At 44.7% G+C, this 25889-nt stretch overlaps 1 protein-coding gene across 8 annotated transcripts in view; it reads right to left on the reverse strand.

Annotated features, from left to right (window-relative positions):
• Positions 1–25889, reverse strand: part of gpr107 (G protein-coupled receptor 107) — a 143625-nt gene extending 117736 nt beyond the window's left edge. For 7 of the 8 annotated variants that reach the window (XR_005943722.1, XR_005943723.1, XM_041193147.1 and 4 more), the window contains exons 1-2: positions 25778–25881; positions 9614–9736 (exon numbers count right to left, since the gene is read on the reverse strand). Coding sequence is in view for 6 of the 8 variants with exons in the window: in XM_041193147.1 (XP_041049081.1) it covers positions 9614–9736; positions 25778–25879 (225 nt within the window). In the remaining 2 variants the exon portion in view is untranslated. Of the gene's footprint in view, positions 1–9613; positions 9737–25777 lie in introns of all 8 variants that reach the window. The other variant, XM_041193145.1, reaches the window with a different exon arrangement.

A 25889-nucleotide genomic window follows, 5' to 3' on the forward strand; every position in this document is an offset into this window, starting at 1 on the left:
TTCAGTCGTTTCGTGAGTGTACAAGTACAGGCCAACCGGCAGAAAATTGGTAAAACTAACAGAGCTAAGAATTAACAAAAGCAGCTAGCATTCTCACTCCTTGTCACAACTCTTGGTGGAAAGTGCAGCCACATGGAAATCAGGTGAGAACACAACTGGCTTTGGTTGTGATGCCTCCCAAAGGCAAACAGCTTACTGACATTCACCATAAAGGATTATACAAGGTCCATTCGTTCGAAGCAGATCCTCTTTTCAAATTTAAGGATGGCACCAATCTCAAAAAGGACAAAGAATGTTTTAAGGGTACTCTGAAGGCCTCATTATAAAAGGGACAAATTGACATTGGTGTGTGGGAAGAGCTTGCCACAAACTGCCACGTGGCAGCCTCATCCAACAAGCCGCCATACAGTTGGAAACTGACCACATAAACCCTGCTGTGGAGAAGTGACGAAAGGAGGAGAGAGAGCAGAACCCTGGGAAGAACCCCCTCCCTATCGCCCACCTCAGGGGAACTCGTCTTCTCTGCAAAGACCTGTGGCTCCAGGGTTGGCCGGCTGTGTTACCTGAGGACACACAAATTCATGGAGCCTGGCAGACTTCATCCTTGTTTTTTGCGACTGACAACATCAAAGGTCAATAATGAGGGTTGGCCATCAGGAATGTAGCAGCACTGAAGAAACAAATCAGAATTTTCAAGAGAGTTGGGGAGCTCTGGGGTCTACATACCGTTTTGCTTTCTTAGGATTGACATCCAATTATTTAGCATTTTAGAATATTTTCCTCCTAATCTGGTTATCTCCTCAAGACACTAACACTCCGGGACATGGATGACAAGGTAATTAAGAATGTTGAATGCTAATCAAGGCATCTCAGTACATCCATCCAGAAAGGTCCAACGTTCCTCCACTGCAGCATTTAATAAGTTCTTAAATTATTTCCAGGTTTCCACCTTCACAGCAATCTGGATGTTCATTCCATATATTTATCACTATGTGAAGAACTTCCTGATATCAGTGGTCTATTCAAATTTTACTAGTTTGAATCTCTGACCATTTGTTCTGCTCTCACAATTTAGATTAACACTCTGGATTTATCTTTCATGTTGCATTCACGACCATGTATTTCTCTCTGTAAGATCATCTTGGAGATGTCTGTTTTCCAGTTCAAAAACTTCACGTTTCCCCCCGAGTATTTCTTTAGAATTTATATCTTTCACACTAGGTCAGCCTTGAGGTTCTTTTCTGTCTCCAGCATTTGAATGTTTTCTTTAACTATCAGTGACTGGGGCTGGACACAATAATCAACCTGTAGCCCCGACATGACTTCCTCTGACAGGTACCCAGCATATACGCGTTATGCCATTGAACATTCCATCCACATTCTTTCTTGACTGCTGGCCTGTATTAGGTGGACATGTTAAGTATCAAGGATGCAAAGGCTCCTAGATTCGCTTTCAACTCCACTTGTGGTAATTTCAACACCAACTGAGAAGCATAATTTCTCCCCTATGAGTAACATTTAATAATATATTAGAGATCTGCCGTTTTCCTGAATGCATGATTTGTCCAAGTCATTCAATAATTTTGAGCTGCCTCCTCCAAATCCACTGACTCTCCTAGTTTATCATCTGCAAATTTAACTGCTCCTACTGAGGTTCAAATTATTGTCACTCCAACAACACTCAAGAAGCTTGACACCATCCAGGACAAAGCAGCCCGCCTGATTGGCATCCCTTACTCAAACATTCACTCCCTCCACCACAGACACACAGTGGCAGAAGTGTGTACCATCTACAAGATGCACTGCAGAAACTTACCAAGGCTCCTTGGGCAGCACCTTCCAAACGCACAACTGCTACCATCTAGAAGGACAAGGGCAGCAGATGCCCAGAAGTTCCCCTCCAAGTCTCTCACCATCAACACTTGGAAATTTATCGCCGTTCCTTCACTGTCACTGGGTCAAAATCCTGGAACTCCCTTCCTAACAGCACTGTGGGTGTAACTACACCACATGGCCTGCAGCGATTCAAGAAGGCAGCTCACCACCACCTTCTCAAGGGCAACTAGGGATGGGCAATAAATGTTGGCCCAGCCAGCGACGCCCACATCCCGTAAAAATATAAAACAAGGAGAGTGGATCATCACCAGTTCCTGCGGCACCTTACACAGTACTCCTCTGCCATCCTGGCATGACTTCACTATGAAGTACCTGTTGTTTTCTACAGCACTCAGCCAATTCCTTATCCATTTCCAAGATTCTTCCTGGATCCGCAAAGCTTTTGAATTTAACCAATAGCCTATCAGGTTGATCAATGTCAATTAACTTTGGGTGGCCTTGATACAGGTTTATTCAAAACCCAATTAGGTTGTCACTACAACAAGATGTCTAGCAAACATGTCAAGGATATTTTCCTTTTGAATCCATGCTGATGGCTCTTTATTACTGTTGGGCAAAACTTCAAATTTAGTCAAGATAAACTATTCCATTGCCCTTGACACCAAGTGTGGCATCAAGGAGCCCGAGCAAAACAGGAGTTGATGGGAATCAGGGGGAAAACTCCCCACTGGTTGACGTTATACCCAGCACAAAAGTTGTGGTTGTTGGAGGTCAATTATCTCAGTTCCAGGACATCACTGCAGGAGTTCTTCAGGGTCATGTCCTAGGCCCAGCCATCTTCTGTTGCTTCATCAATGACCTTCCTTCCATCACAAGGTCGGAAGTGGGGAGGTTCACTGATGATTGCACAATGTTCAGCACCATTCATGACACCATCCATGTCCAAATGCAGCAAGACCTGATCAAAATCCAGGCTGGGCTGACAAATGGCAAGTAACATTTGCACCACACAAGCGCCAAGCAATGACCATCTCCAACAAGAGAGAATCAAACCATTGTCCCTTGACATTCAATGGCATTACCATCACTGAATCCCCCACTATCAACATCCTGGGGGTTATCATTGACCATAAACTGAACTAGGCCAACCATATAAATACTGTGGCAACAGAGCAGATCAGACGCTAGGAATCCTGTGATGAATAAGTCACCTCCTGACTCCCCAAAGCCTGTCCACCATCTACAAAGCACAAGTAACGAGTGTGATGGAATACTCCCCACTTGCCTGGATGAGTGCAGCTCCAACAACACTCAAGAAGCTTGACACTATCCAGGACAAAGCAGCCCGTTTGATTAGCACCTCATCCACAACATTCACTCCCTCCACCAATGATGCACAGTAGCAGCAATGTTTACCATCTACAGGGTGCACTGCAGAAACTTATCAAGACTCATCACGCAGCACCTCCCAAACCCACCACCACCAACATCTACCAAACCCACCACCACCAACATCTAGAAGAACAAGGGCAGCAGACACATGAGAACACCACCACCTGGAAGTTCCCCTCCAAGCCACACACCATCCTGACTTGGAAATATATCACTGTTCCTTCGCTGTCGTTGGGTCAAAATCCTGGAACTTCCTCCCTAACAGCACTGTGGATTCAAGAAGGCAGCACACCACCACCTTATGAAGGGCAATTACATTGGGCAATAAATGCTGACCTAGCCAGCGATGCCTATGTACCATAAATTAAATTTTAAAAAATAGTGTCACTCTAAATCGACGTAAAATAATGAGTTTATAACTGCCCATATCAATTTTGCTAGCCCTTTTGAATATGGTGCCATCTACCTGCAGCTTTCCAAACCTCCCCATAATGATGTCAAAATTTCACAAAGATTCTCTTTGGTCTCTTTCAGCACTGAGACATGTATCATCTACCCCAGCATTTATTAATTTTCAGTTTGTAAAGCCTGCATAGGACTTCCAGTTTTTTTATTTATCAGTCAAAAATTATGCTTTGATGAATGTTTTTATTCATTCATTGGATGTGGGAATTGCTGGCAAGGTCAGTATTTATTGCCCATCTGCAACTGTCCTTGAGAAGGTGAAGGCAAGCCACCTTCTTGCCTGGCGACAGTCCACATAATATAGGCACACCCACGGTGTTGAGTGCAGGAGGCATGCTGCTTATGCCTTTGCTAGTGAATGCTCGTTCTTGTTGCAATGTTTTTGGTTCTGCAGATATTCTTCTTTTCTAAGTCTCTCTTCACTCCTCTGACCACCTTACCAATTGTAGAATCATAGGATCATAAGATGATATAACACCATCGTGACTGTGCTGATTCTTTGGAGTCATCCAATTAATCCCAATCCACTGCACTTTCTTCATAGCCCCATAATATTTTTCCCTTTCAACTATTTACCTAACGCACTTTCGAACGTTATGACTGGATTTGCTTCCACCTCCCTTTCTAGTAGTGTATTCCAGATCACAACTCGCTGCGTAAAATTATTTTCCTCATGTTGGCTCTGATCCTTTTGCCTCTCACCTTAAATCGGAGTCCTCTAATTACTGACCCTTCCGTTACTGGAAATAGTTTCTCCGTATTTAACCTTATTGACACCATTTAGGACCTTGAACATCTCTATGAAGTCTGAGCTCTCGCATCCCTGGAGCTATTCTAGTAAATCTGGACTGTTGTATCATTTGTGTTGCACAAATGGAGAACATAAACTTTCCAGCTTAGACAAATATGAAAGAAAAATGAAGTTTGGGTGATTTAGGTTTACATAGGATCATGTCATAACTTAAATAAAAATTAAAAATCAAATTAATATGCAAATATGTTAGTTCCATGGTCTCACAGCTCCCCCTGGTGACACTATGGGCAGAATTTTCCCATTGGTGTGTGGGGGTGGGCCCCACACATCCACGCGTAAAATGACACTGGGCGAGTGTCCCGATATCACTGCGCGCCCTCGCAATATTTCACTGGGAGGGTGTGCGATGATGTCTGACACGCACCCGCCATTAATTAACGGGCCACTTAAGACCCTGGACTCACCAATCGATGCAGATTTTTCGATGCCCGTGCAATCTTCAGGTCGGCGCACGGGTAGGCGGGTAGGACATTTGTATAAACCTCAGCCACGGGCGGGATAAGAGGGCTCACTGGGGCCGCGAGTATGCTCTGTCAAGTATTTATTTATGAAAGATTTTGAAACTTGCCTGTGTGATCTGCAGTTCTTCAGAACGCATACCAGCTGCTTCAGGTCAGTACTCTGCAGTGAATAATCTTTTCTGGGCCTGCAGGTCTCAGGAAGCCTTCCCTTAGCCTGGGAATGGGAGCTGAACTGTCCACTGGAGACAGCTCCTCTGAGGAGGAAGGGAGGGCTTGTAGGGGGAGGAGGCCAGGAGTGCAAATTCACTTCCGGAGAGTCACCTTTGGGAGGACAGGCGCAGGCACAAGGGGTGCAGGGCCAAGAGGTAGTCGAAGGCTGAAGGGGCCACAGAAGACACCACTATCCTGCTGCCAGGGTATACAGGCGGTGAAGCAGCTACTGCAATATGTCTGAGGCGCACTGCCAAAGGAGGCTCCGTCTCGCTCAAAGTAGACAGTCAACTATATCTGTCAGATAATTGGGCCTGAGATCTCTGCTAACTGTGTGGGTGGACACCCCATGCCAGCAGCTCTGAAGGTCACAGCTGCCCTCAACTTCTATGCCTCTGGCTTCTTCCAGGGATCGATGGGTGATCTTCGTGGTGCCTCCCAATCAGCTGTGCACACTTGTGTCAAGCAGGTCACTGACGCTCTGTTCAGGTGGGCATCAACCTTCATTCCCTTCCGCTGCGACCAGGCAAGCCAGACACAGCGAGCCAGAGGCTTCGCGGCCTTGCTGGCTTCCCCCGCGTCCAGGGTGCTATAGACTGTACACATGTGGCCACCAAGGAGCCAGTAGGTGAGCCCGGTGCCTTTGTCAACAGGAAGGGCTTCCACTCCATGAACGTGCAGATAGTGCATGATCACAGGATGCTGATTCTACAAGTCTGCAAGGTACCCAGGCAGCTCCCATGATACCTACATCTTCAGACACTCCCAGGTGCCAGGGCTCTTCAGTGCTCCAGCCCAGCTGGATGGATGGCTGCTGGGTGACAAGGACTATCCCCTCAGAAAGTGGCTCATGACCCCTCTCCACCATCCAAGAACAGAAGCTGAGCAGCGGTACAATAGGAGCCAGGGCACCACAAGGGCTGTGGTGGAGAGAACCATCAGCCTTCTCAAAATGTGCTTCTGATGCCTGGACCACTCAGGGGGTGCACTCCAGTACCTCCCAGATCATGTCTCGGTGATAGTGGTAGCATGTTGCGCTCTCCACAATCTTGCGCTGGAAAGGGGGGATGCAGTGGACGATGAAGTGGCTGCGGCTGCACACGATGAGTCCAGCAGTGAGTCCGAGGATAAGCGTGCACAGGGAAATGCTGAGGGGATAGACACCGACCCAGGCATACTCCAGGGAGGCAGGGACACTCAGGCGGCTTTAATCCAACGAATTTTCAGCTAGCACACAACAGACGGACTTCCAGGACAAGCCTGGGCTGTAGGCTCGATACTCGACACCTGACTGCAAAATCTGCCAGGTTAGGAAGTCACTAAGGGCTTTGTTAATAAAGCTGAATGTTCAACAAAGCACTCATTACAGTTCTGGAAACTATACACATGCAGAAGAAAAGAGGCACCTTCAGCCATGGTGACATCTCTGAATTTAACATGTCAAGCAAGCCAACTTATTCCAAAAAAAAGAGAATAGTGTTACAAATCAAAACAAATCATAAGGACCTCATCTTGGGCCAGCACAAAAGCACCAGTGAAAAACCCGTGGTGTGTCTAAGGTGCTTTATGTTTTCATTTCCGGGTGCTACGTCTTGGTGCTGCCCCATCGCTTGGAGTGGCATCTGAGACAGCCTGCTGACTCTGCTGTCCTGTTGGCCTCGATAACCTTGGCAGTCGTCCTCTGGCTAGTGGAGCCAGTGCTGGGAGGGAGCTGCCAGTTCCACAGCTGGCATCTCCCCAGTAGTCGCAGCCTCACTGGATGGTTCAGTCACTGGGAGAAGGGCGGAGGAGCTGCTGCCTTCATCCGGAGCGCCCTGAGGTGCCCGCAGAGACGCCAGGCAGCTGCTGTGCCGACGTGAGGTCACTTCAGACCTCCCTGCTTGCCGTGGATGGATGGGCACTGAGCTGGTAAACTTGATGCCCACACCATCTCCCACACTGGCACTGACCAGCTGAGGTCAATGCCAATGTGAGGGCTTGCTGGTCAGAGCGCATCCCCAGGAAGCCCTGATGGGTCTTCTGGAGGAGCCTCTCCACGACAGTCACCACTCTCTCCATGGAGGATGCATGGTGCTCGGACATGTGGCTCATTGCTTCAGTGATCATCTGCGTAGACTCCTCCACCACGGAGACCAAGCCAAGCATAACCTCGTGTATCGCCCCCAGATGGACCCGCACACCCGGCCGCATTTCCTGTAGCTGCTGCATTGCGGCCAACTCCAGAGGCACATCATCAGGCACCGACTAAGCATGTGCCTGGTCCCCTGCAGTCCTCCGACTGCTGGCGCCATGGGCACTCTCTGTCTCTGCCAGCTTCTCCAACAACTGTGAAGTGCCCTCACTGCTGTGCCCCAGGACACCAGCCGACGTTCTAACTCCCGAGGTGCTAGTGTCTGCGCTGGTGCCTGCCTGGCAGAGATGGTGTGATGCTGGTGAGACTTCAGGGCCCTCAGGTATGAGAGGGGACCTCTGCTGCTCCTCCTTCTGGCCCTGCTCCACTGATGCTGAAAGGAAGAACAAGGACATTGGATCAGTTAATGTGCAGACAAGGTCAAAGTGCATCCTTGTCCCCCGGATCATTATGCGCTCATCCTTCCATAAGCAATGGTCAAGCCATGTTACAAAATTAAATTACTTAACATTCAGCACTGCTATGACTGTTGGGAGAACAATGCTGACCTCACTGCTGGGCATACACACCTGGCTGTGGCACCCCAGCCTCACTGACACCAGTGAACCTGGGCACATGGCACCTCTCCAAATCCAGGGCTCCTGCTCAAACTGGCTGAGAATGGCTAACTGCACCTGGCCGCCACCAGTCCTCACACGCTCTGCAGCGTTATGAGCATTCTTCTCCTGAAAATGAGAGAAGAGCATTGATTTGTGCAAATTGTACATGGACTCTCTTCGCGCACGGCCCACCCCAACCAGAGTGGGACATGTCAGGGCTCCAGTGCCTCCTCACCCCACTGCTGTCGAACACTTGAAGCTCCCCTCTCAGCATGTCATCACCCTGACTTGAACGTCCTGCAATTCAAGCATAGCACCTAGGTGCAGCTCCTCCAGGTTGTCCCCAAAACAGTCATGTGGGTCTCAATGTAACACATGCTGCAGGCGCAGAACCCATCTCTTCACCACCGTCTCAGGCTGATTTTGGCATGGGCAATATCTGCTGGCCCACCCAGCAAAGGACACATGCCATCAATAATTCATTGCAGTCACTACACTCAGACTTGGTGGGGAGGGGGTGCAGCAGGGGTGGAAAGCCGACCTGCTGGGTTAAGTGACCAGTGCCAACATGGTACTCACCCTTCCAGAGCGCAACAAATTTTGAAGCGCTTGCAACACTGGATCCAGGTGCGCCACACCACGTCGCAGCAGCTCACCACCTCCGCCACCTCCTCCCAGGCACGTTTCATCATGTGGGGGGGTGCCTCCTCCTCCCATCCTGGGGAACCAGCACCTCCCGCCGTGCTGCCACTTCCTCAAGGAGGGCAGCAAGGCAGTCATCGGAAAAACAAGGGGCACACTGACCCTACCCTCCGGCCTGGCCTGTCCCGCTGCCCTACCCTTTGGACTGACCTGCTCAGCAGAAGCCCTCTGGTGAGCCCCTCCTCTTGCCATTGTGAGCAGCCTTGCAAACGCTGCCAGTGCTTCAGATAAACAGGCCGCCAGGTTGCCATTAGACCCAGAGGACAATGCACTCCCACCACCGCCTGCCCACTCCCACTATCCTCAGGAGTCGCGCATTACGCTGGGCGGATCAATTATGGTGGTGCTGATCCGATTGTGGGCAGTGATTGGGTCCATGCCCACCCTCCCCCCCCCCCCCCCCCCCCCCCCCCCCCCCACCCCCGCCCCCCCCAACCAGAAAATTCCATCCTACGTTAGTTCTAAGGTCTCACAGCACCCTCGGTGATATCATGTTAATTCTGTAATCCTGCAGCGCCCTCTGGTGACTGTTAGTTGTACAGTCTCACAGCAACCCCATGGTAACTTAGTTCCCTGGTCTCACAGCGCCCCCTGGTGACAGTGGGTGAGTTTAGCAGTCTCTTCATGCTCACCGGTGACTGTTAGTTTAGCAGTGTCATTATGTGCATGATGTTCCTGTGCTGCTGCTGCCAATATACCAACAATGGAGACGGGGAATTCACACATCTTCTAAGTGTCAACAATGCCTAAGCAAGTAATGATTACCCTCAACATGGAACAATAATCCCATTTCCAGACAACATAGCACAAAAAAAGCCACCGGGATTTGTTATAAGAAAAATACACGTTGAGATAGTGGTGTATTATACAGAATAAACCAAACACCATTGCAACTGAAACAGCACGGCACTGCTTTTCTCTTCATAAACCTCTTTTACCTGCTAAGTGTTACTATAACAGAGTGAAAAATACTTGAATACTTCATGAAAAATACTGAACTCACCGCAGGGTTGTCAACAGTTTTGAAGTCGAAACCCTTTGAAGTCAAACTGGTCATTTCCACAGTCATATTTCCATTCTTGAAGAAACCAAATGTGTTTAAATGGATCTTTTGCCTAACATCATCCTGTAAAAAGAAACAGCCATATTTACCCAGATTAGAAGACAAAATTCAGGACTTTTACAGGCAGGATGCTGGTCTAATGAGCCTGTGCCCACTCTTTGAAGGAGCTGGCCGCTTAGTCCCTTTCACCCTCTGTTAGGAAATAGAGATAGTTTAAATAAGTTATATTTGTACTTGTGTGTGTTAGGAATAAGGTTAAGTTCAATTTATATTATTTTCAATTTGTGGGTTAAAAGGCGAAACCTGGGATGTAGTTTCATCTTTTGACTGGAGACAACAGGGCTAAAACTCTGTTTGTATACCTGCATTCCTAGTAACAAGGATCCAGAAAGGGGGACACGCATGCAGACACACACGCGCATGTGCACAAGACACACACACGCACATGCACACACAAACATGTGCACCAAAAGCAGTTTGAGTTCAGTTGGTCATTATGCTGCAAATTGAAGAGAGCAGTTTAAGTTTCTCTCTACCTGACATACTAACAGACTGCTGAGGGAAATAAGTCTAAGAATTTTCGATTAATTGCTCTAAAGTTAAATTAACAATGAATGTCAAGGGATTTCTGGATCTCAAGGGAGATACCAAGTTGTTAGCAGTCTACTGGGAGAGGGAACTGCAGAAAGAGTAGATTTCCCAAAAGAACCAAAAGGTTCCAAGGCCAAGGAGTGAGACAGAAAGAACGGGTCCCAAGAAGACCTTCTAGTCAAAGGAAGAACAGGAGTCTAGAAAAGGTCCTGTTCTGTCGAAGTGACAGTAAGGAGCAGAGAGGAAGGCACCAAGTTTCAAGCTTAAAGGGAGAAAACTGCAGCAAGCAGATTTAAAGCAATACAGGCATGCGAGAAGCCACAAGGTCCAAGGAGACAGCTGAAGGTCTGTAACTTTTTACTACGGGCATGTAAAGCAGTCATGTACTGTTGACGGCTGAGTCAGTGCATGGAGAGTACATGGACAAAAACTTGAATTTGTGTGGTGATCCAGGGGGGAGGAACATCAGAAGAAGAGTTTGAAACCCTGGAGGTGGACCCTTTATGGAAGGTGTCTGAGAGAGGTTTGGGAGAAGATTCCAGAGCGAGTTATTCACAAGTGGAGATTGGAAATCACCGTCTGAAAGACAGAGTTCAGCGAGACTGATTGGTTCACGGTGTGAGAAGCGTCTGGGGGAGTTGATGAGAGATCCATAACATCTGGTTAGGGTGGCATCTGTCACTTAGTTTCAGAGTGTGGTGTGTCTGACCACAGGTCACCTATCGGTTTACATGGATTGTGTACTTACTGTGAACATTAAAGTATAAGACAGCTTTTGTAACTTGTGTTCTCCTTACAAATCTTTATATACCTGTACATATATTACAATACTCCTTCACCCACAACTATACCTTTTTTTAAATTCATTCACGGGATGTGGGTTTCGCTGGCTAGGCCAGCATTTATTGCCTATCCCTAGTTGCCCTTGAGAAGGTGGTGGTGAGATGCCAGCAACTGGGGATTGGCAATAAATGCTGGCCGAGCCAGCAAAGCCCACATCCCATGAATGAGTAAAAAATGAGGTATAGTTGTGAGTGAAGGAATATTGTAATATAGTTAATCTTTTCTTGTTTAATAAATGTTTTATTCTTTTAGTAAAAGTTCATCCACTGACTCCTGTGATTCAGTTCAATAGCCACTCTCCACATACCTAAACAAAAATTAAAGTTAGGATCTATCAAGCCGGGTTCCACCTGGGATTTGGCTTGTCCAATAATACCATCAGTTGGGATCATAACATCTCCAACTGTTGTACTTGATAACTTCTGAGTAATGTTGAAAGAAGAAACTTGCTGTTGAAGCTTTTTGTCTTGCACTCATCAAGGCAGATATGCAAGAATACCAATTGTAAAGAGGACAACAATTTATACTGCATGAGAAGAGACTGCTGATTGATTGGCAAGTGGGCGCTGATTGGTGGAGGCATTGTCATGGAGAATGCACCAGGGAACAGCTAACTGCCAATCTTTTGTCCAAATTCGAACCAGGCAGGTTGACTCTGATTGGTCAAGGGGGATTGCCACGGGGAATAAACCAGGGAATGACTGACCCCAAGCTTTTGTTTAGTGAAAAAGGTGCAATGCGTGGACATGCTCCTTCTGTCTCAAAGGATACGGCCCTGTGGGTGCATATATGTAGCTTCTAGCACACGTAATTGAGCTACACTGCAAGCTTGACTGATAATCTTAAATTGGTTGTTAGTTAATTCTTAGCACAATCAGGGTTGTTTAGCAAGTGCTGTCCAATCATGGAATCACATCTAATATTGGACACTATGTTTTGAGTTTTGCAAGCATGGGCTTTTTGGGTATGGTCAGTACTTTGCCTGTTGCAAAAAGCCAAAGGGATGTGTTGTTTGATACATTCCGCCAATCATTAGAACGTACAGTCTACATACCTGGCATCATGAAATTCATATGCCACATTACTCATTTGTGTGATAGGCAGAATGTCATTTTGGCTTGATGGCAGCATCCTGTTAGTGGAGAATACCACTTGTGTTGTTACTGCATAGCAGTGTGAAATGGTTCACCTGTTGCTCCAATTTTGTGAGACAGCTCACCCTTCCTAGATAATCTGAGATAGACTGTGCACCTTTTCAGGATCAAAAGAGGTGGCCTTCAGCCCATTCCTGAGTTTGTGTGAAACAATGGTCTGATTAGGCTAGCCATTGTCCTGCAGGATGGCTTTGATGTGCCCTATTTCAGCACCAAGCTTGCACAGTGAGCAAATGGCTCAAGCCCTATTTACAAGTTTGCTAATAAGGCCAATCTTATAGCACGTGGAACTGTAGGAATCCCAACATCTATATTAACCAGTGAAGGCAGGCTTGCGGTAGAGAACCCATTGGCAGAGTTCTCAGATAGCACGTCAAGGAAAGGGGGCTCATTTGGCGGCTCCATTTCAAAGGTGAGCACAGGATGAAGCCCATCCCTGTAAGGAAGTTCTTAGGTGCAGCTGTGGGTTCAAATATTGCAAACATATCATATACGGTTCAGTTTTTGGTTTTTGCAAATGCGAAAGAATCCTTCACCATGTATGTGAAAAACTTGCTCAAAACTGGTTGTAGCAAATCGCCCAACCATTTGGCCAATTCATGTTAGGCAGAACCAGCTGTAGATAAGATAGATTGTGTAGCCCATAAGTACACGGATGTGAGGGCAAATCCTATCATATATACCACCCAGCAGCTCGTTCCCTCTGCCATGAAAATATAACAATTTTCATAATACTCTAGTGATTTATTGTAAAAGTGGGCTAATAGTGGGATTTGGAATGGTTTCTCTGTGTTTATCTGTGTGTGTGAGGGATTTAATTGAATTGGAGGCAGCTGGTCTGGAGGTTTTTGCATCATCAAACAAGAAGCTAGGTTTGAAATGCTAAATATGTAAACGTGGCTCAAGTTTTAGAATGTGAGGTGTGAGAACAATTTGCATTTATAGATAAATCAGGTTAGTGTGAATTCCAAAGAGATGGTAAGATGTTACACCTAGCTGAAAGAAGCTAAGCCAAATAGTGTGTTTATTTTTCCCAAAGGTTGTTGATAAAATTAATACAATGAAAGATTTATATTACAAGAAAAATAAAATTGCAAAAACATATGGGAACAATGGATTTAGCATTAAAAGGGGGAAACATGTACAAAGGAGATGAGGTTATGTGAACAAAGAACAAAGAAAAGTACAACGCAGGAACAGGCCCTTCGGCTCTCCAAGCCAGCGCCGATCATATTGCCCATCAACTAAAACATTTTGCACTTCCGGGGTCCGTATCCCTCTATTCCCATCCTATTGATGTATTTGTCAAGCTGCCTCTTAAACACCACTATCGTACCTGCTTCCACCACCTCCTCTGGCAGCAAATTCCAGACACTCACTACCCTCTGCATAAAAAACTTGCCCCGCACATCTCCTCTATAGTTTTCTCCTCTCACCTTAAATCTATCTCCCCTAGTAATTGACTCTTCCACCCTGGGAATAAGCTTCTGACTATCTACTCTGTCCATGCCACTCATAATTTTGTAAACTTCTATCAAGTCGCCTCTCAATCTCCGTCGCTCCAGTGAGAACAATCCGAGTTTCTCCAATCTCTCCTCACAGCTAATAACCTCCAGACCAGGCAGCATCCTGGTAAACCTCCTCTGCACCCTCTCCAACGCCTCCATATCCTTCCGGTAATGTGGTGACCAGAATTGCACACAATATTCCAAGTGTGGCCTAACCAAGGTTCTATACAGCTGCAGCATGACTTCCCAGCTTTTATACTCAATACCCCTGCCAATGAAGGCAAGCATGCCATATGCCTTTCTGACTACCTTATCCACCTGCTTTGCCACTTTCAGTGACCTGTGGACCTGTACACCCAGATCCCTCTGCCCGTCGATGCACTTAAGGGTTCTGCCATTTACTGTATAATTCCTGCCTGTATTAGACCTTCCAAAATGCATTATCTCGCATTTCTCCAGATTAAACTCCATCTGCCATTTCTCCGCCCAAGTCTCTAACCAATCTATATCCCATTGTATCCTTTGACAATCCTCTTCACTATCTGCAACTCCTCCAACCTTAGTGTTGTCTGCAAACTTACTAATTAGCCCAATTACATTTTCCTCCAAATCATTTATGTATACTACAAACAGCAAAGGTCCCAGCATTGATCCCTGCGGAACTCCACTAGTCACAGCTCTCCATTCAGAAAAGCACCCTTCCACTGCTACCCTCTGTCTTCTATGACCAAGCCAATTCTGTATCCATCTTGCCAGCTCACCTCTGATCCCGTGTGACTTTACCTTCTGTACCAATCTGCCATGAGGGACCTTGTCAAAGGCCTTACTGAAATCCATGTATATAACATCCACTGCCCTTCCATCGTCGATCATCTTTGTCACTTCCTCGAAAAACTCGATCAAGTTAGTGAGACACAACCTCCCCTTCACAAAACCATGCTGTCTCTCACTAATACACCCATTTGCTCCCAAATGGTAGTAAATCCTATCATGAAGAATCTTCTCCAATAATTTCCCTACCACTGATGTAAGGCTCACCGGCCTGTAATTTCCTGGATTATCCCTGCTGCCCTTCTTAAACAATGGAACAACATTGGCCATTCTCCAGTCCTCTGGGACCTCACCCGTAGCCAGTGAGGATACAAAGATTTCTGTCAAGGCCCCAGCAATCTCCTCCCTTGCCTCCCTCAGTACTCTGGGATAGATCCCATCTGGCCCTGGGGATTATCCACCTTAATATTCTTCAAGATGCCTAACACCTCCTCTTTTTTGATCTCAACATGATCCAGGCTATCTACACACTCTTCCCTAGACAACTCGACCGTTAAGTCCTTTTCTTTGGTGAATACTGATGAGAAGTATTCATTTAGTATCTCTCCCATTTCTTCTGGCTCCACACACAGATTCCCACCTCTGGGCCTACCCTTTCCCTGGCTACCCTCTTGCTTGTTACATATGTACAAAAGGCCTTGGGATTTTCCTTAATCCTGGTTGCCAGTGACTTTTCATGACCCCTTTTAGCCCTCCTGACTCCCTTGCTTAAGTTTCTTCCTACTTTCTTTGTATTCTCCATGGGCTTCATCTGTTCCCAGCCTTCTAGCCCTTACGAATGCTTCCCTTTTCTTTTTGACTAATCTCACAATATCCTTCGTTATCCAAGATTCCTGAAACTTGTCATGCTTATCCTTCATCCTAGCAGGAACATGCTGGTCCTGAATTCTTATCAACTGACGTTTGAAAGCCCCCCACATGTCAGTTGTTGATTTGCCCTCAAACATCCGCCTCCAGTCTAGATTCCACAGCTTCTGCCTAATATTATTATAATTAGCCTTCCCCCAATTAAGCACCTTAACCCGAGGACTCCTGTTATCCTTATCCACCAGGACCTTGAAACTTACTGAATTATGGTCACTTTTCCCGAAATGCTCTCCCACTGAAACTCTGACCACCTGGCCGGGTTCATTCCCTAATACCAGGTCCAGTATTGCCCCTTCCCTAGTTGGACTATCTTCATATTGTCTCAGGAAGCCATCCTGGATGCACCTTACAAATTCTGCACCATCCAAACCCCGAGCACTAAGTGATTCCCAGTCAATATAGGGAAACTTAAAATCACCCACCACAACAACCCTTTTGCTTTTACATCTTTCCAAAATCTGCCTACATAACTGTTCCTCAATCTCCCACCAGCAATTGGGAGGCCTATAGTAAACCCCCAATATTGTGACTGCATCCTTCCTATTCTGGAGCTCTACCCATATTGCCTTGCTGCATGAGCCCAACCAGGTGTCCTCCTGTCGTACAGCTGTGATATTCCCCTTAACCAGCAGTGCAACTCCCCCACCTCTTCTACAGCCCTCTCTATCCTGCCTGAAACATCTAAATCCTGGAACGTTTATCTGCCAATCTTGTCCATCCTTCAACCAAGTCTCTGTAATAGCAATAACATCATAGTCCCAAGTACTAATCCAAGCTCTAAGCTCATCTACCTTGTCTGTTATACTTCTTGTGTAAGGAGAAGGAATTCTAAGATCTAACACAAGTGAGAAAAGCTTTTGTGCATCAAGTTTCTGTCTACAGTAACCAAAGCTGAGAAAACTCATTTTGAATGTGACTGTGCAGGATATTGTGTTGCTTTGCCTGGGTCTGTTTAAATCTATTTGTTTTTACTGTTGCCTTAACAGAGGTGCAACTGCGAGCCAGATTAATTAGGGATTTTAGGAGTTATTATAGTAGTAATTTGTAAACCTATGTATGTGCTTGAAATCTTTTCTTTTATTAATAAATGTTTAATTTAGTTTTTGTAAAAAATCTCTAAGTCTTGGTGGACTTATTACTACTGAATTCAGGACACACATCACGAAATAAAATACAATTGCAAAATCATTGTGACCGCATGATCAAGTTTCCCTCGGGAATTTCATCAGCCTGGCGCACATCATCTGCCACGTCATAACACTTCTGTGTAAATTTTTCAAAATATTTATCCACTTCATCTTCTAAAAGCTATTAGGGATTCCTTTTCCAGTTTCTTGTGGAGCATTCCACATCTTAACATTCCCCATATAAAAAAAATTCACTCAGTCTCTCCATTCTTTTTAATAATGGTCGTAAACTTTCTCTCCATTACCTAGCTACCAACCAGTGGAAATAGTTTTTTTTCATTTTATGAAAACTTCTCATAATTTTGAATTCCTATCAGATCACCTCTCAATTTCCTTTGTTGAAAATAAAGCAGCCTTACTTGCTTTTGTCTCTCCTTAAAACTAAACTCATCCCTCTACATCCTCCGTCTAGTCTTTACATATCCAAAATTGGACAGACTATTTTAAGTGTGGTCTAATTAATCTTTCTATAAGTTGTTTCCCTCTTAGCTCTTGTGATCTTTCCCACTATTGACAAAACTTGGAATCTCATGTGCTTTTTTAAAAAATTACAGCTTTACCAGCATATCCTACCACTTTTAAAGATTTGCACGTCAATACCCTCAAGTCTCTTTGTACCTCGATTTTACAATTTCTCCATTTATTGTATATGTCCTTTCTTTATTCTTCCTTATAAAATATATTCACTCAATTCTCCAGAGTAAATTTCATTTAACTGCTCAATCTACCAATGTGTTTGTATCCTGTTGAAAGTCACTCATTTTCACAGTTAACAATGCTCCCCACTTTTGTGCTATAAATAACTACACAATAAATATATCTCCTGCTTCTTCGTCCGCTTCAGCTAGTTGCACATTACTGTCCTTCCTCCACCACTCCGAGTCAACTTACACATCTCACCCCACATACAAGAAGCATGTTTAGGAGCAGACAAGGAAGGAGGAGAGAGGATGTCATTGTAGATACACATTGTGCCCATTTTTACTTTGTAGGCAAATAGTTGAGTGGTTTTCTTCCAATGCTGAAGAATTAGAAACTCAGAACATTTGGGATATTACAGATTGCGGTGTGAGTGATTGGTCTGTGTTGTATGATACATGCCCACATAGACCGATTCTATTCCTGTCTTGTACTATTTGCTAATCATAATCTAGATTACAGCAGATACACTACAATTGGAGGTTGTGCCCCTGGGGCATAAAGTGAAAGAAAAATCCCACCCCTCACAACTTTCAAGCAATCCATGCAAGAAAGAATAGTGAGGGTAAGATCATGCTCTGTTGTGATGTTTGAATTAACAACAAGAGCCACTCTCTGACTTCACATGTTAAGAATGGTCACTATACTGAATGTGTTCTTCCCAAAAGACACCATCTTACACAGGAACCTGAAAGTATTGACAGTCTTATATTAAAAAGATTATTATATCCCTTTGGGGACAGGTATTTTCAGGCAGAGTCCTGGAACAATTTGGGAACTCTACAGCTGGCAATATTTCCTGCCACTCAGACTCTACACAGTTTCCAATTTCAAAAAAAAGTGTGTGAAGTACTTTCGCAGTGTAAATGAAGGCAAGTAAAACTTCTAATTTGGAAACAATTAACTTGACTTCAGAATTGAAGAAACACTTTCAGGATTGCATACGGATACAGCGCAGAAAGACTTGTTCCCTAACTATTCACTTGCCAATTTTTTCCCTCCAACTGGTTAACATGCCCACCCTCCAGTTACACCTAATAAACTATTATTATTCAAATGCTTCATGAACTTTTAATTATAATTCAATGTTAATCAATTTAAAACTCCTTCTCAAGGGAAAAATGGATAAGCAAGGTAACAATGGACACGTCAGTCTATCACAAGCATGAGATGGCTTCTCGAAGCCTTATTACAGGTTACAATTAATAATTGGAAAGATAAAAGTTAATTAAAGTCAGCGAGCAAGTATTTTTTCTAAATTTTATATTAATATTAACTTGATAAAATTATGGATGTTATGTATATGAATTTTGAAAAGGCAATTGATAAGAAGCAACACAAGAGACTTTTTGCTAAAATTAAGATATCCTCTGTTAAAAGGATTGTAGCAGCATAAAAGGAGTTGTCTAAAGGACCAAAAGTGAATTGTGTCATTATTAGTGCAACATTTCTGAAGGGGTTTATATAGCGGCGACCGAGGTGGTCAGGTATTGGGATCATGGCTCAAAAACAATCTGACTCTGGGAAAGGGGTAAAATATCAAATTTTACAGCTGACACAAAAAAGGGAAGAATCTTTAGTAGTTTTATAGGGGAAGCAAATAAATATTTGAAAAAAACGTTTAAAAAGGTCATAGAGGATGAGACTAAGTGGGCAGCTGTTTCAACGATCCAGCATGGACACATGGGCTTCTTCTTATCGTATCCACGGACAGTCTGTACATGGCCCAATCAGAACTGGTTACATTTTTGCGCCTTGTTGTTGAATTCGGCAAGATCTGCAACAGTGCAGAGTTCCTCTAGTGATAGGCATTGCAGGAGATGTTGCATAGTCTGTGGCTCAGTTCTACATTCACAAGTTTAACGGGCTGGTTGTATATCCCCATTTGCTTAGTGATGCCTTTGAACAACCTACACCAGTCCGAAGTCTGTTAAGGCACTTCCAGGTTGCCCAGTTGCAAGTAGCTCCTGGGGGAAGGCTTTCATCTGGTAGAATTTCCATCACTGGGGGTTGTTCGAGACTGGCGAGCTGGTCTTTCCACAAGGCGATGTAAGCTTCAGATGGGGTTGATTGTAATGGAACAACACTGTTCATGAAGCTCTTCCTTGACTTTAGGCGGCTGGGTGTAGGTGTATGACCATGTTGAGGGTGCCTCTCATCTGATGTTTGACGGAGTCGCTCTTTCTTGCTGGCTACCATTCTTCTTATATCAGGGGGAGCGATACCCACCAGGACATATAGGCAGGATATATATATGGGCTGATTGAATTTTACAGCTCAGAATGAGATCAATGATTCATCACGTTAATCTACTGATCTATTTACTATACTGCAACAGCTCAGAGGAAAGCTGCTATGGGGCTATAAAATAATTGAATGGCTGGATAGCATCCCTATTGATAAACAATAGCAGTTTAAAAGGCTGGGAAGAAATCAGGGGACATGAATGTAAGCTATAGGCAACAGTCGGAAGAGACTAGATGTTTGATAATTTTCCTTCTCCCAGAGATTAGTTACTCCCTCTGGAATACAACACCCGCTGCTGTGGTGGGTGCTGGCTCTGGATCCCAAAGGGGAGTTTTTGAGATTGCAACATATAGACAGTGAGTGTCTTTTACAGGTAACATTTGGTGCATGTGATCTTCTCAACTGGTTTTGATTGCCTCAGGTGAAGAGGGAAGAATTTCCCAGAGTATTTTATTATCCTTCATTAGCCCTGTGGGTTTTTCCTTTGGTTTTTGCCTTTCCTAGGAATCTACCTGGGGATGGATGGGAGGAGGGAAGAAGTATGCAATCGTGATGGTCTGGCCTTCATGATTTGGAGTAAGTTTGTTGGACCATCTGATCTTATCCTGCCCGTCAATTTTGTACATTCATATTTGCAAAGAAAACATTTATTAATGTGGTAAAACTCTAAATGTCTTTCATTTTGCAGTGAATTTCAAACAGAAGGGAGTTGTAGTTTTGCCACAGGCCTGAGCAGGAGGCAATTCAAGAGGGGGTAGCAAAAAGACAAGTGGTAGTTGTAGGGGATTCGATAATTAGGGGAATGGCTAGGGTCCTTTGTAAGCAGGATCGAGAGTCCCACATGGTATGTTGCCTGCCCGGTGCCAGGGTGAGGGACATCTCTGACCGGCTTGAAAGGATATTGGAGAGGGAAGGGGAGGATCAAGTTGTTGTGGTCCACATTGGGACAAATAACATAGGTAAGACTAGGAAAGAGGACCTGTTTGGGGATTATCAGGAACTAGGAACTAAATTAAAGAACAGGTGCTCAAGAGTTATAATCTCCGGATTACTACCCGAGCCACATGCAAATTGGTATAGGGATGCGAGAATAAGGGAAGTAAACACGTGGCTAAAGGAGTGGTGCGGGAAAGTGGATTTCCATTTCGTGGGGCACTGGCAATAGTATTGGAACAGGAGGGATCTCTACCATTGGGATGGTCTCCACCTGAACCGATCTGGAACCAATGCTCTAGCGAAAAGGGTAAATAGGGTGGTCAACAGGACTTTAAACGAGAAAGTGGGGGGCGGGGGGGACTCCAAGAAGTATGACTAACGGGAAACAAAGTAGCAGGTTAGCGTGTGGTGGTGGTGGGGGTGGATTCAACTTCATGGAAAATTATGAAAAAACTGAAAAGAAATGAGAGCCCAGGAGAGGCGATTAAAGTATCCAGAACACAAAATAGGACAGAGTGTTTGGAAAGGGCTAGGAATCTAACTTCAACCACATCAGATAAAGGGACGACAATGAGAAAGGGGACAGGAAATACAGGACTGAAGGTGTTGTATCTGAATGCACGCAGTATACAAAATAAGATAAATGAGCTTGTGGCACAGATTGAAATTGGCAGGTATGATGTGGTGGGCATTACGGAGACATGGCTGCAAGGGGATCCGGACTGGGAGCGAAATATCCAAGAATATACATCCTATCGACAAGATAGGCAGGTTGGCAGAGGGGGTGGGGTTGCTTTGTTAGTAAGAAATGAAATTAAGTCGATAGCAAGAAATGATGTAGGGTCAGATGATATTGAATCTGTGTGGGTAGAGTTGAGGAACTGCAAAGGAAAAAAATCATAATGGGAGTTATGTACAGGCCTCCAAACAGTAGTCAGGATGTGGGGCACAAGGTACACCAGGAGATAGAAAAGGCGTGTAAGAAAGGCAAGATTACAGTGATCATGGGGATTTCAATATGCAGGTAGACTGGGAAAATCAGGTTGGTAGTGGATCCCAAGAAATGGAATTTGTGGAATGTCTACGAGATGGCTTTTTGGAGCAGCTTGTGGAGCTCACTAGGGAACAGGCAATTCTAGATTTAGTGATGTATATTGAGGCAGATTTGATAAGGGAGCTTAAGGTGAAGGAACCCTTAGGAGGAAGTGACCATAATATGATAGAATTTACTCTGCAATCTGAGAGGAAAAAGCTGGAATCAGATGTAACGGTATTACAGTTGAATAAAGGCAACTACAGAGGCATGAGGGAGGAGCTGGCCAGAATTGACTGGGAGATGAGCCTAGCAGGAATTCAGTGGAACAGCAATGGCAGGGGTTTCTGGCAGTAATTTGGGAGACACAGCAAAAATTCATCCCTAGGAAGAAGAAGCATACTAAAGGGAGGATGAGGCAACCATGGCTGACAAGGGAAGTCACGGACAGAATAAAAGCTAAAGAGAAAGCATACAATGCGGTGAAGAGCAGTGAGAAACCAGGGGATTGGGAAGCCTACAAAGACCAACAGAGGACAACTAAAAAAGAAATAAGGAGGGAGAAGATTAAATATGAGGGTAAACTAGCCAGTAATATTAAAAAAATTGCAAGAGTATTTTTTAGATATATAAAGGGTGAGAGGCAAAAGTGGACATTGGGCCGCTAGAACATGATGCTGGAGAAGTAGTAGTGGGTAACAAAGAAATGGTAGAGGAACTGAATAGGTACTTTGCGTCAGTCTTCACAGTGGAAAACACGAGTGGCATCCCCAAAGTTCAAGAGAGTCGTGGGGGGTGCAGAGGTGAGTATGGTGGCCACTACCAAGGAGAAGGTGCTAGGAAAACTGAAAGGTCTGAAGGTGGATAAATCACCTGGACCAGATGGATTACACCCTAGAGTTCTGAAGGAGATAGCTGAAGAAATAGTGGAGGCGTTAGTGGTGATCTTTCAGGAATCACTGGAGTCAGGGAGGGTCCCAGAGGACTGGAAAATCGCTAATGTAACCCCCCTGTTTAAGAAGGGATTGAGGCAAAAGACGGGAAATTACAGGTCGATTAGCCTGACCTCGGTCATAGGTAAGATTTTAGAGTCCATTATTAAGGATGAGATTTCAGAATACTTGGAAGTGCATGGTAAAATAGGGCAAAGTTCACATGGTTTCATCAAGGGGAGGTCATGCCTGACAAATCTGGAAGAATTCTTTGAGTAGGTAATGAGTAGGCTAGACAAAGGAGAGCCAATGGATGTTATCTACCTGAACTTCTAGAACGCCTTTGACAAGGTGCCGCACAGGAGGCTGCTCAGTAAGATAAGAGCCCATGGTGTTAGAGGCAAGGTACTAGCATGGATAGAAGATTGGCTGCCTGGCAGGAGGCACAGAGTGGGGATAAGGGGGACCTTCTCAGGATGGCGGCTGGTGACTAGTGGAGTTCCACAGGGGTCAGTGTTGGGACCACAACTTTTCACTTTATACATTAATGATCTAGAGGAAAGAACTGAGGGCATCCTGGCTAAGTTTGCAGATGGTACAAAGATAGGTGGAGGGACAGTTGAATTGAGGAGGCAGGGAGGCTGCAGAAGGATTTGGACAGGTTAGGAGAATGGGCAAAGAAGTGGCAGATGGAATACAATGTGGGGAAGTGTGAGGTCATGCACTTTGGTAGGAAGAATAGAGGCATAGACTATTTTCTAAATGGGGAGAGAACTCAGAAATTTGGAGTGTAAAAGGACTTGGGAGTCCTAGTCCAGGATTCTCTTAAGGTTAACTTGCAGGTTGAGTCGGTAGTTAGGAAGGCAAATGCAATGTTGGCATTTATTTTGAGAGGACTAGAATATAAAAGCAGGGATGCGCTGCTGAGGCTTTATAAGGCTCTGGTCAGACCACATTTAGAATATTGTGAGCAATTTTGGGCCCCATATCTCAGGAAGGATGTGTTGGCCCTGGGGAGGGTCCAAAGGAGGTTCACGAGAACGATCCCAGTAATGAAAGGCTTAACATATGAGGAAGTTTGAGGACTCTGAGTCTATACTCGATGGAGTTTAGAAGAATGAGGAGGGGTCTGATTGAAACTTACAGAATACTGAAAGGCCTGGATACAGTGGACGTGGGGAAGATGTTTCCATTAGTAGGAGAGACTAGGACCTGAGGGCACAGCCTCAGAGTAAAGGGAAGACCTTTTAGAACAGAGATGAGGAGAAACTTCTTTAGCCAGAGAGTGGTGAATCTATGGAATTCATTGCCACAGAAGGCTGTGGAGGCCAGGTCATTGAGTGTATTTAGGACCGAGATAGATAGGTTCTTGATTGGTAAGGGGATCAAAGGTTACAGGGAGAAAGCAGGAGAATGGGGTTGAGAAACTTATCAGCAATGATTGAATGGCGGAGCAGACTCGATGGGCCGAATGGCCTAATTTCTGCTCCTATGTCTTATGGTCTTATGAGCAATTTTATGTCTCTTTCTCAAATGATTTTTAAAAAAAATTTCTTTGTGGTCAGTTTGATTACCATCAGGCTTAATACAAGTTCAGAAGGTTTTCTTCCAGAAAAGATCTATGCAAAATTGGATGATACATAATGACATTCCTGAACGATCCCAAATCATTCATTTACACACAGGTTAAAGGACTAAAATCAGACTGCCCCTTAATATATGTAGAATGTAAACCCAATGATGCCAGACAATAAGGGTCCCTATCAAGAGACAGTAAACAGACAATGGGGCTGCAGCTGACAAAGTAAATATAACACAAGACATCTGAAACTCAAAATTCTACAAACATTAGTTTCATATGTCCATCTCACCCATTCTCACTGATCTATTCAGCTCCCAAGCTCCCAGTGCTTCATATTTGCAACTTCGCTATTGTGTTTCAATCCCTCCATTGCCTCAGCCCTCCCATCCCTAACCTCTCCTATACCTACAAATCCCGATTTCATTCCTCTGATTCCAGTTTCTTGTGCACTCCCCCTCCCATATCATATCACAGGTAGCCAGGCTTTCAGTTGTCTTTATGTTCTGAAATCTTGTTCCTAAACACCTTCCAACTTGTCACCTCTCTCTCTACCGTTAAGACACTCCTTAAACTCCACCTCTTTGACCTACTTTTAGTCACATCTTGTCATCATTTTTGGTTCATCTAATTTTTTTCTCACACATTTGCTAAGCACCAAGGGTCTTCTGTTAAAGGTGCAATACAGGCACAATTTGTTCTTCTGTGATACTCTTAGTTCATCATTTTATTATGCACCCTCTATCATGAAACTAACATTTTTTTCATTATATTATTGTGGTTTATTGTAAAGTAGGTTTATGGGTATGAGTGTGGATGGTTGTCTGTTTCACTGACTTAATTGAATTAGAGTCAGATAGACTGCAAGTTTGAAATTATCAAAAGAAGTAAGGAGTAAAAGGTATTTGAAATGCTAACGAGTAAACATGGATGAGGTCTTAGCAAGTAGGATGTGAAGGAAATTTGCATTGTGAAATATGTGAAAGGATTGTTTAGGTTTCAAAGGGATGATAGGATGTTTACAATTAACAAGATAAGCGAGGCCAAGCAGTATGTTTATTTTCCCCAAACATGTTGACCATATTGGCAACATGAAAGATTTTTATATTATGGGAAAAGAAAATTTCCAAAGACATATAGAACAATGGAATTTACAGCTTAAAGAGAGAGAAACATATATAAAGACAATGGAATGGTATGTTTGGGGGTGGGGGCATGTAAGATCTAAAAGGAGTGTATAAAACAGCCACTTTAGCAGAAGTTTGCTGTGTCCAGTAACCAAAGGTGGAGGAAAGCCTTTGGAATTCCCCTCTCGAGTGGATGCCAACTCAGTGTACAGGCTGGCTTACTCCGGCACCCGCTCTCTTAGCTCAAGCGCAGCAAGAGTTAATACCTTCAGGAAAGGGCGGAAAGACGTGAAGAAAATGTGACAGCCATCAAAACACATCCAATTATTCAACCAAATATTTAATTATTCTAACGAGAGGTGGTAGAACTCGCACCGGACGCTTTTTACAAGAAGGGGACTCTGACCAGTTGGGAAGAACACAAAGCAGCAAAAGGCCGGCTCCCCAACCAGAGAGAACTGTCCAGATGTCAAGCTGGATCCATTGTTATAAACCATTCCCACCTACAGTGAATTCATCGCGAGAGGAATAATAAACACAATCGTCAGTTCTCCGGGCCTCAGCCTTTACCTTCAGGATCAGGCGATGGATTCGGCCCCGCACCGACGTCGACAACAAAATCCAGAGCAGAAGCGTCCAGCTCCGAACAACAGACACATTCAACGCCGCCATTTTTTGAGCA

Source organism: Carcharodon carcharias, chromosome 8, assembly GCF_017639515.1.
Source record: "Carcharodon carcharias isolate sCarCar2 chromosome 8, sCarCar2.pri, whole genome shotgun sequence".
Classification (NCBI taxonomy): domain Eukaryota; kingdom Metazoa; phylum Chordata; class Chondrichthyes; order Lamniformes; family Lamnidae; genus Carcharodon; species Carcharodon carcharias.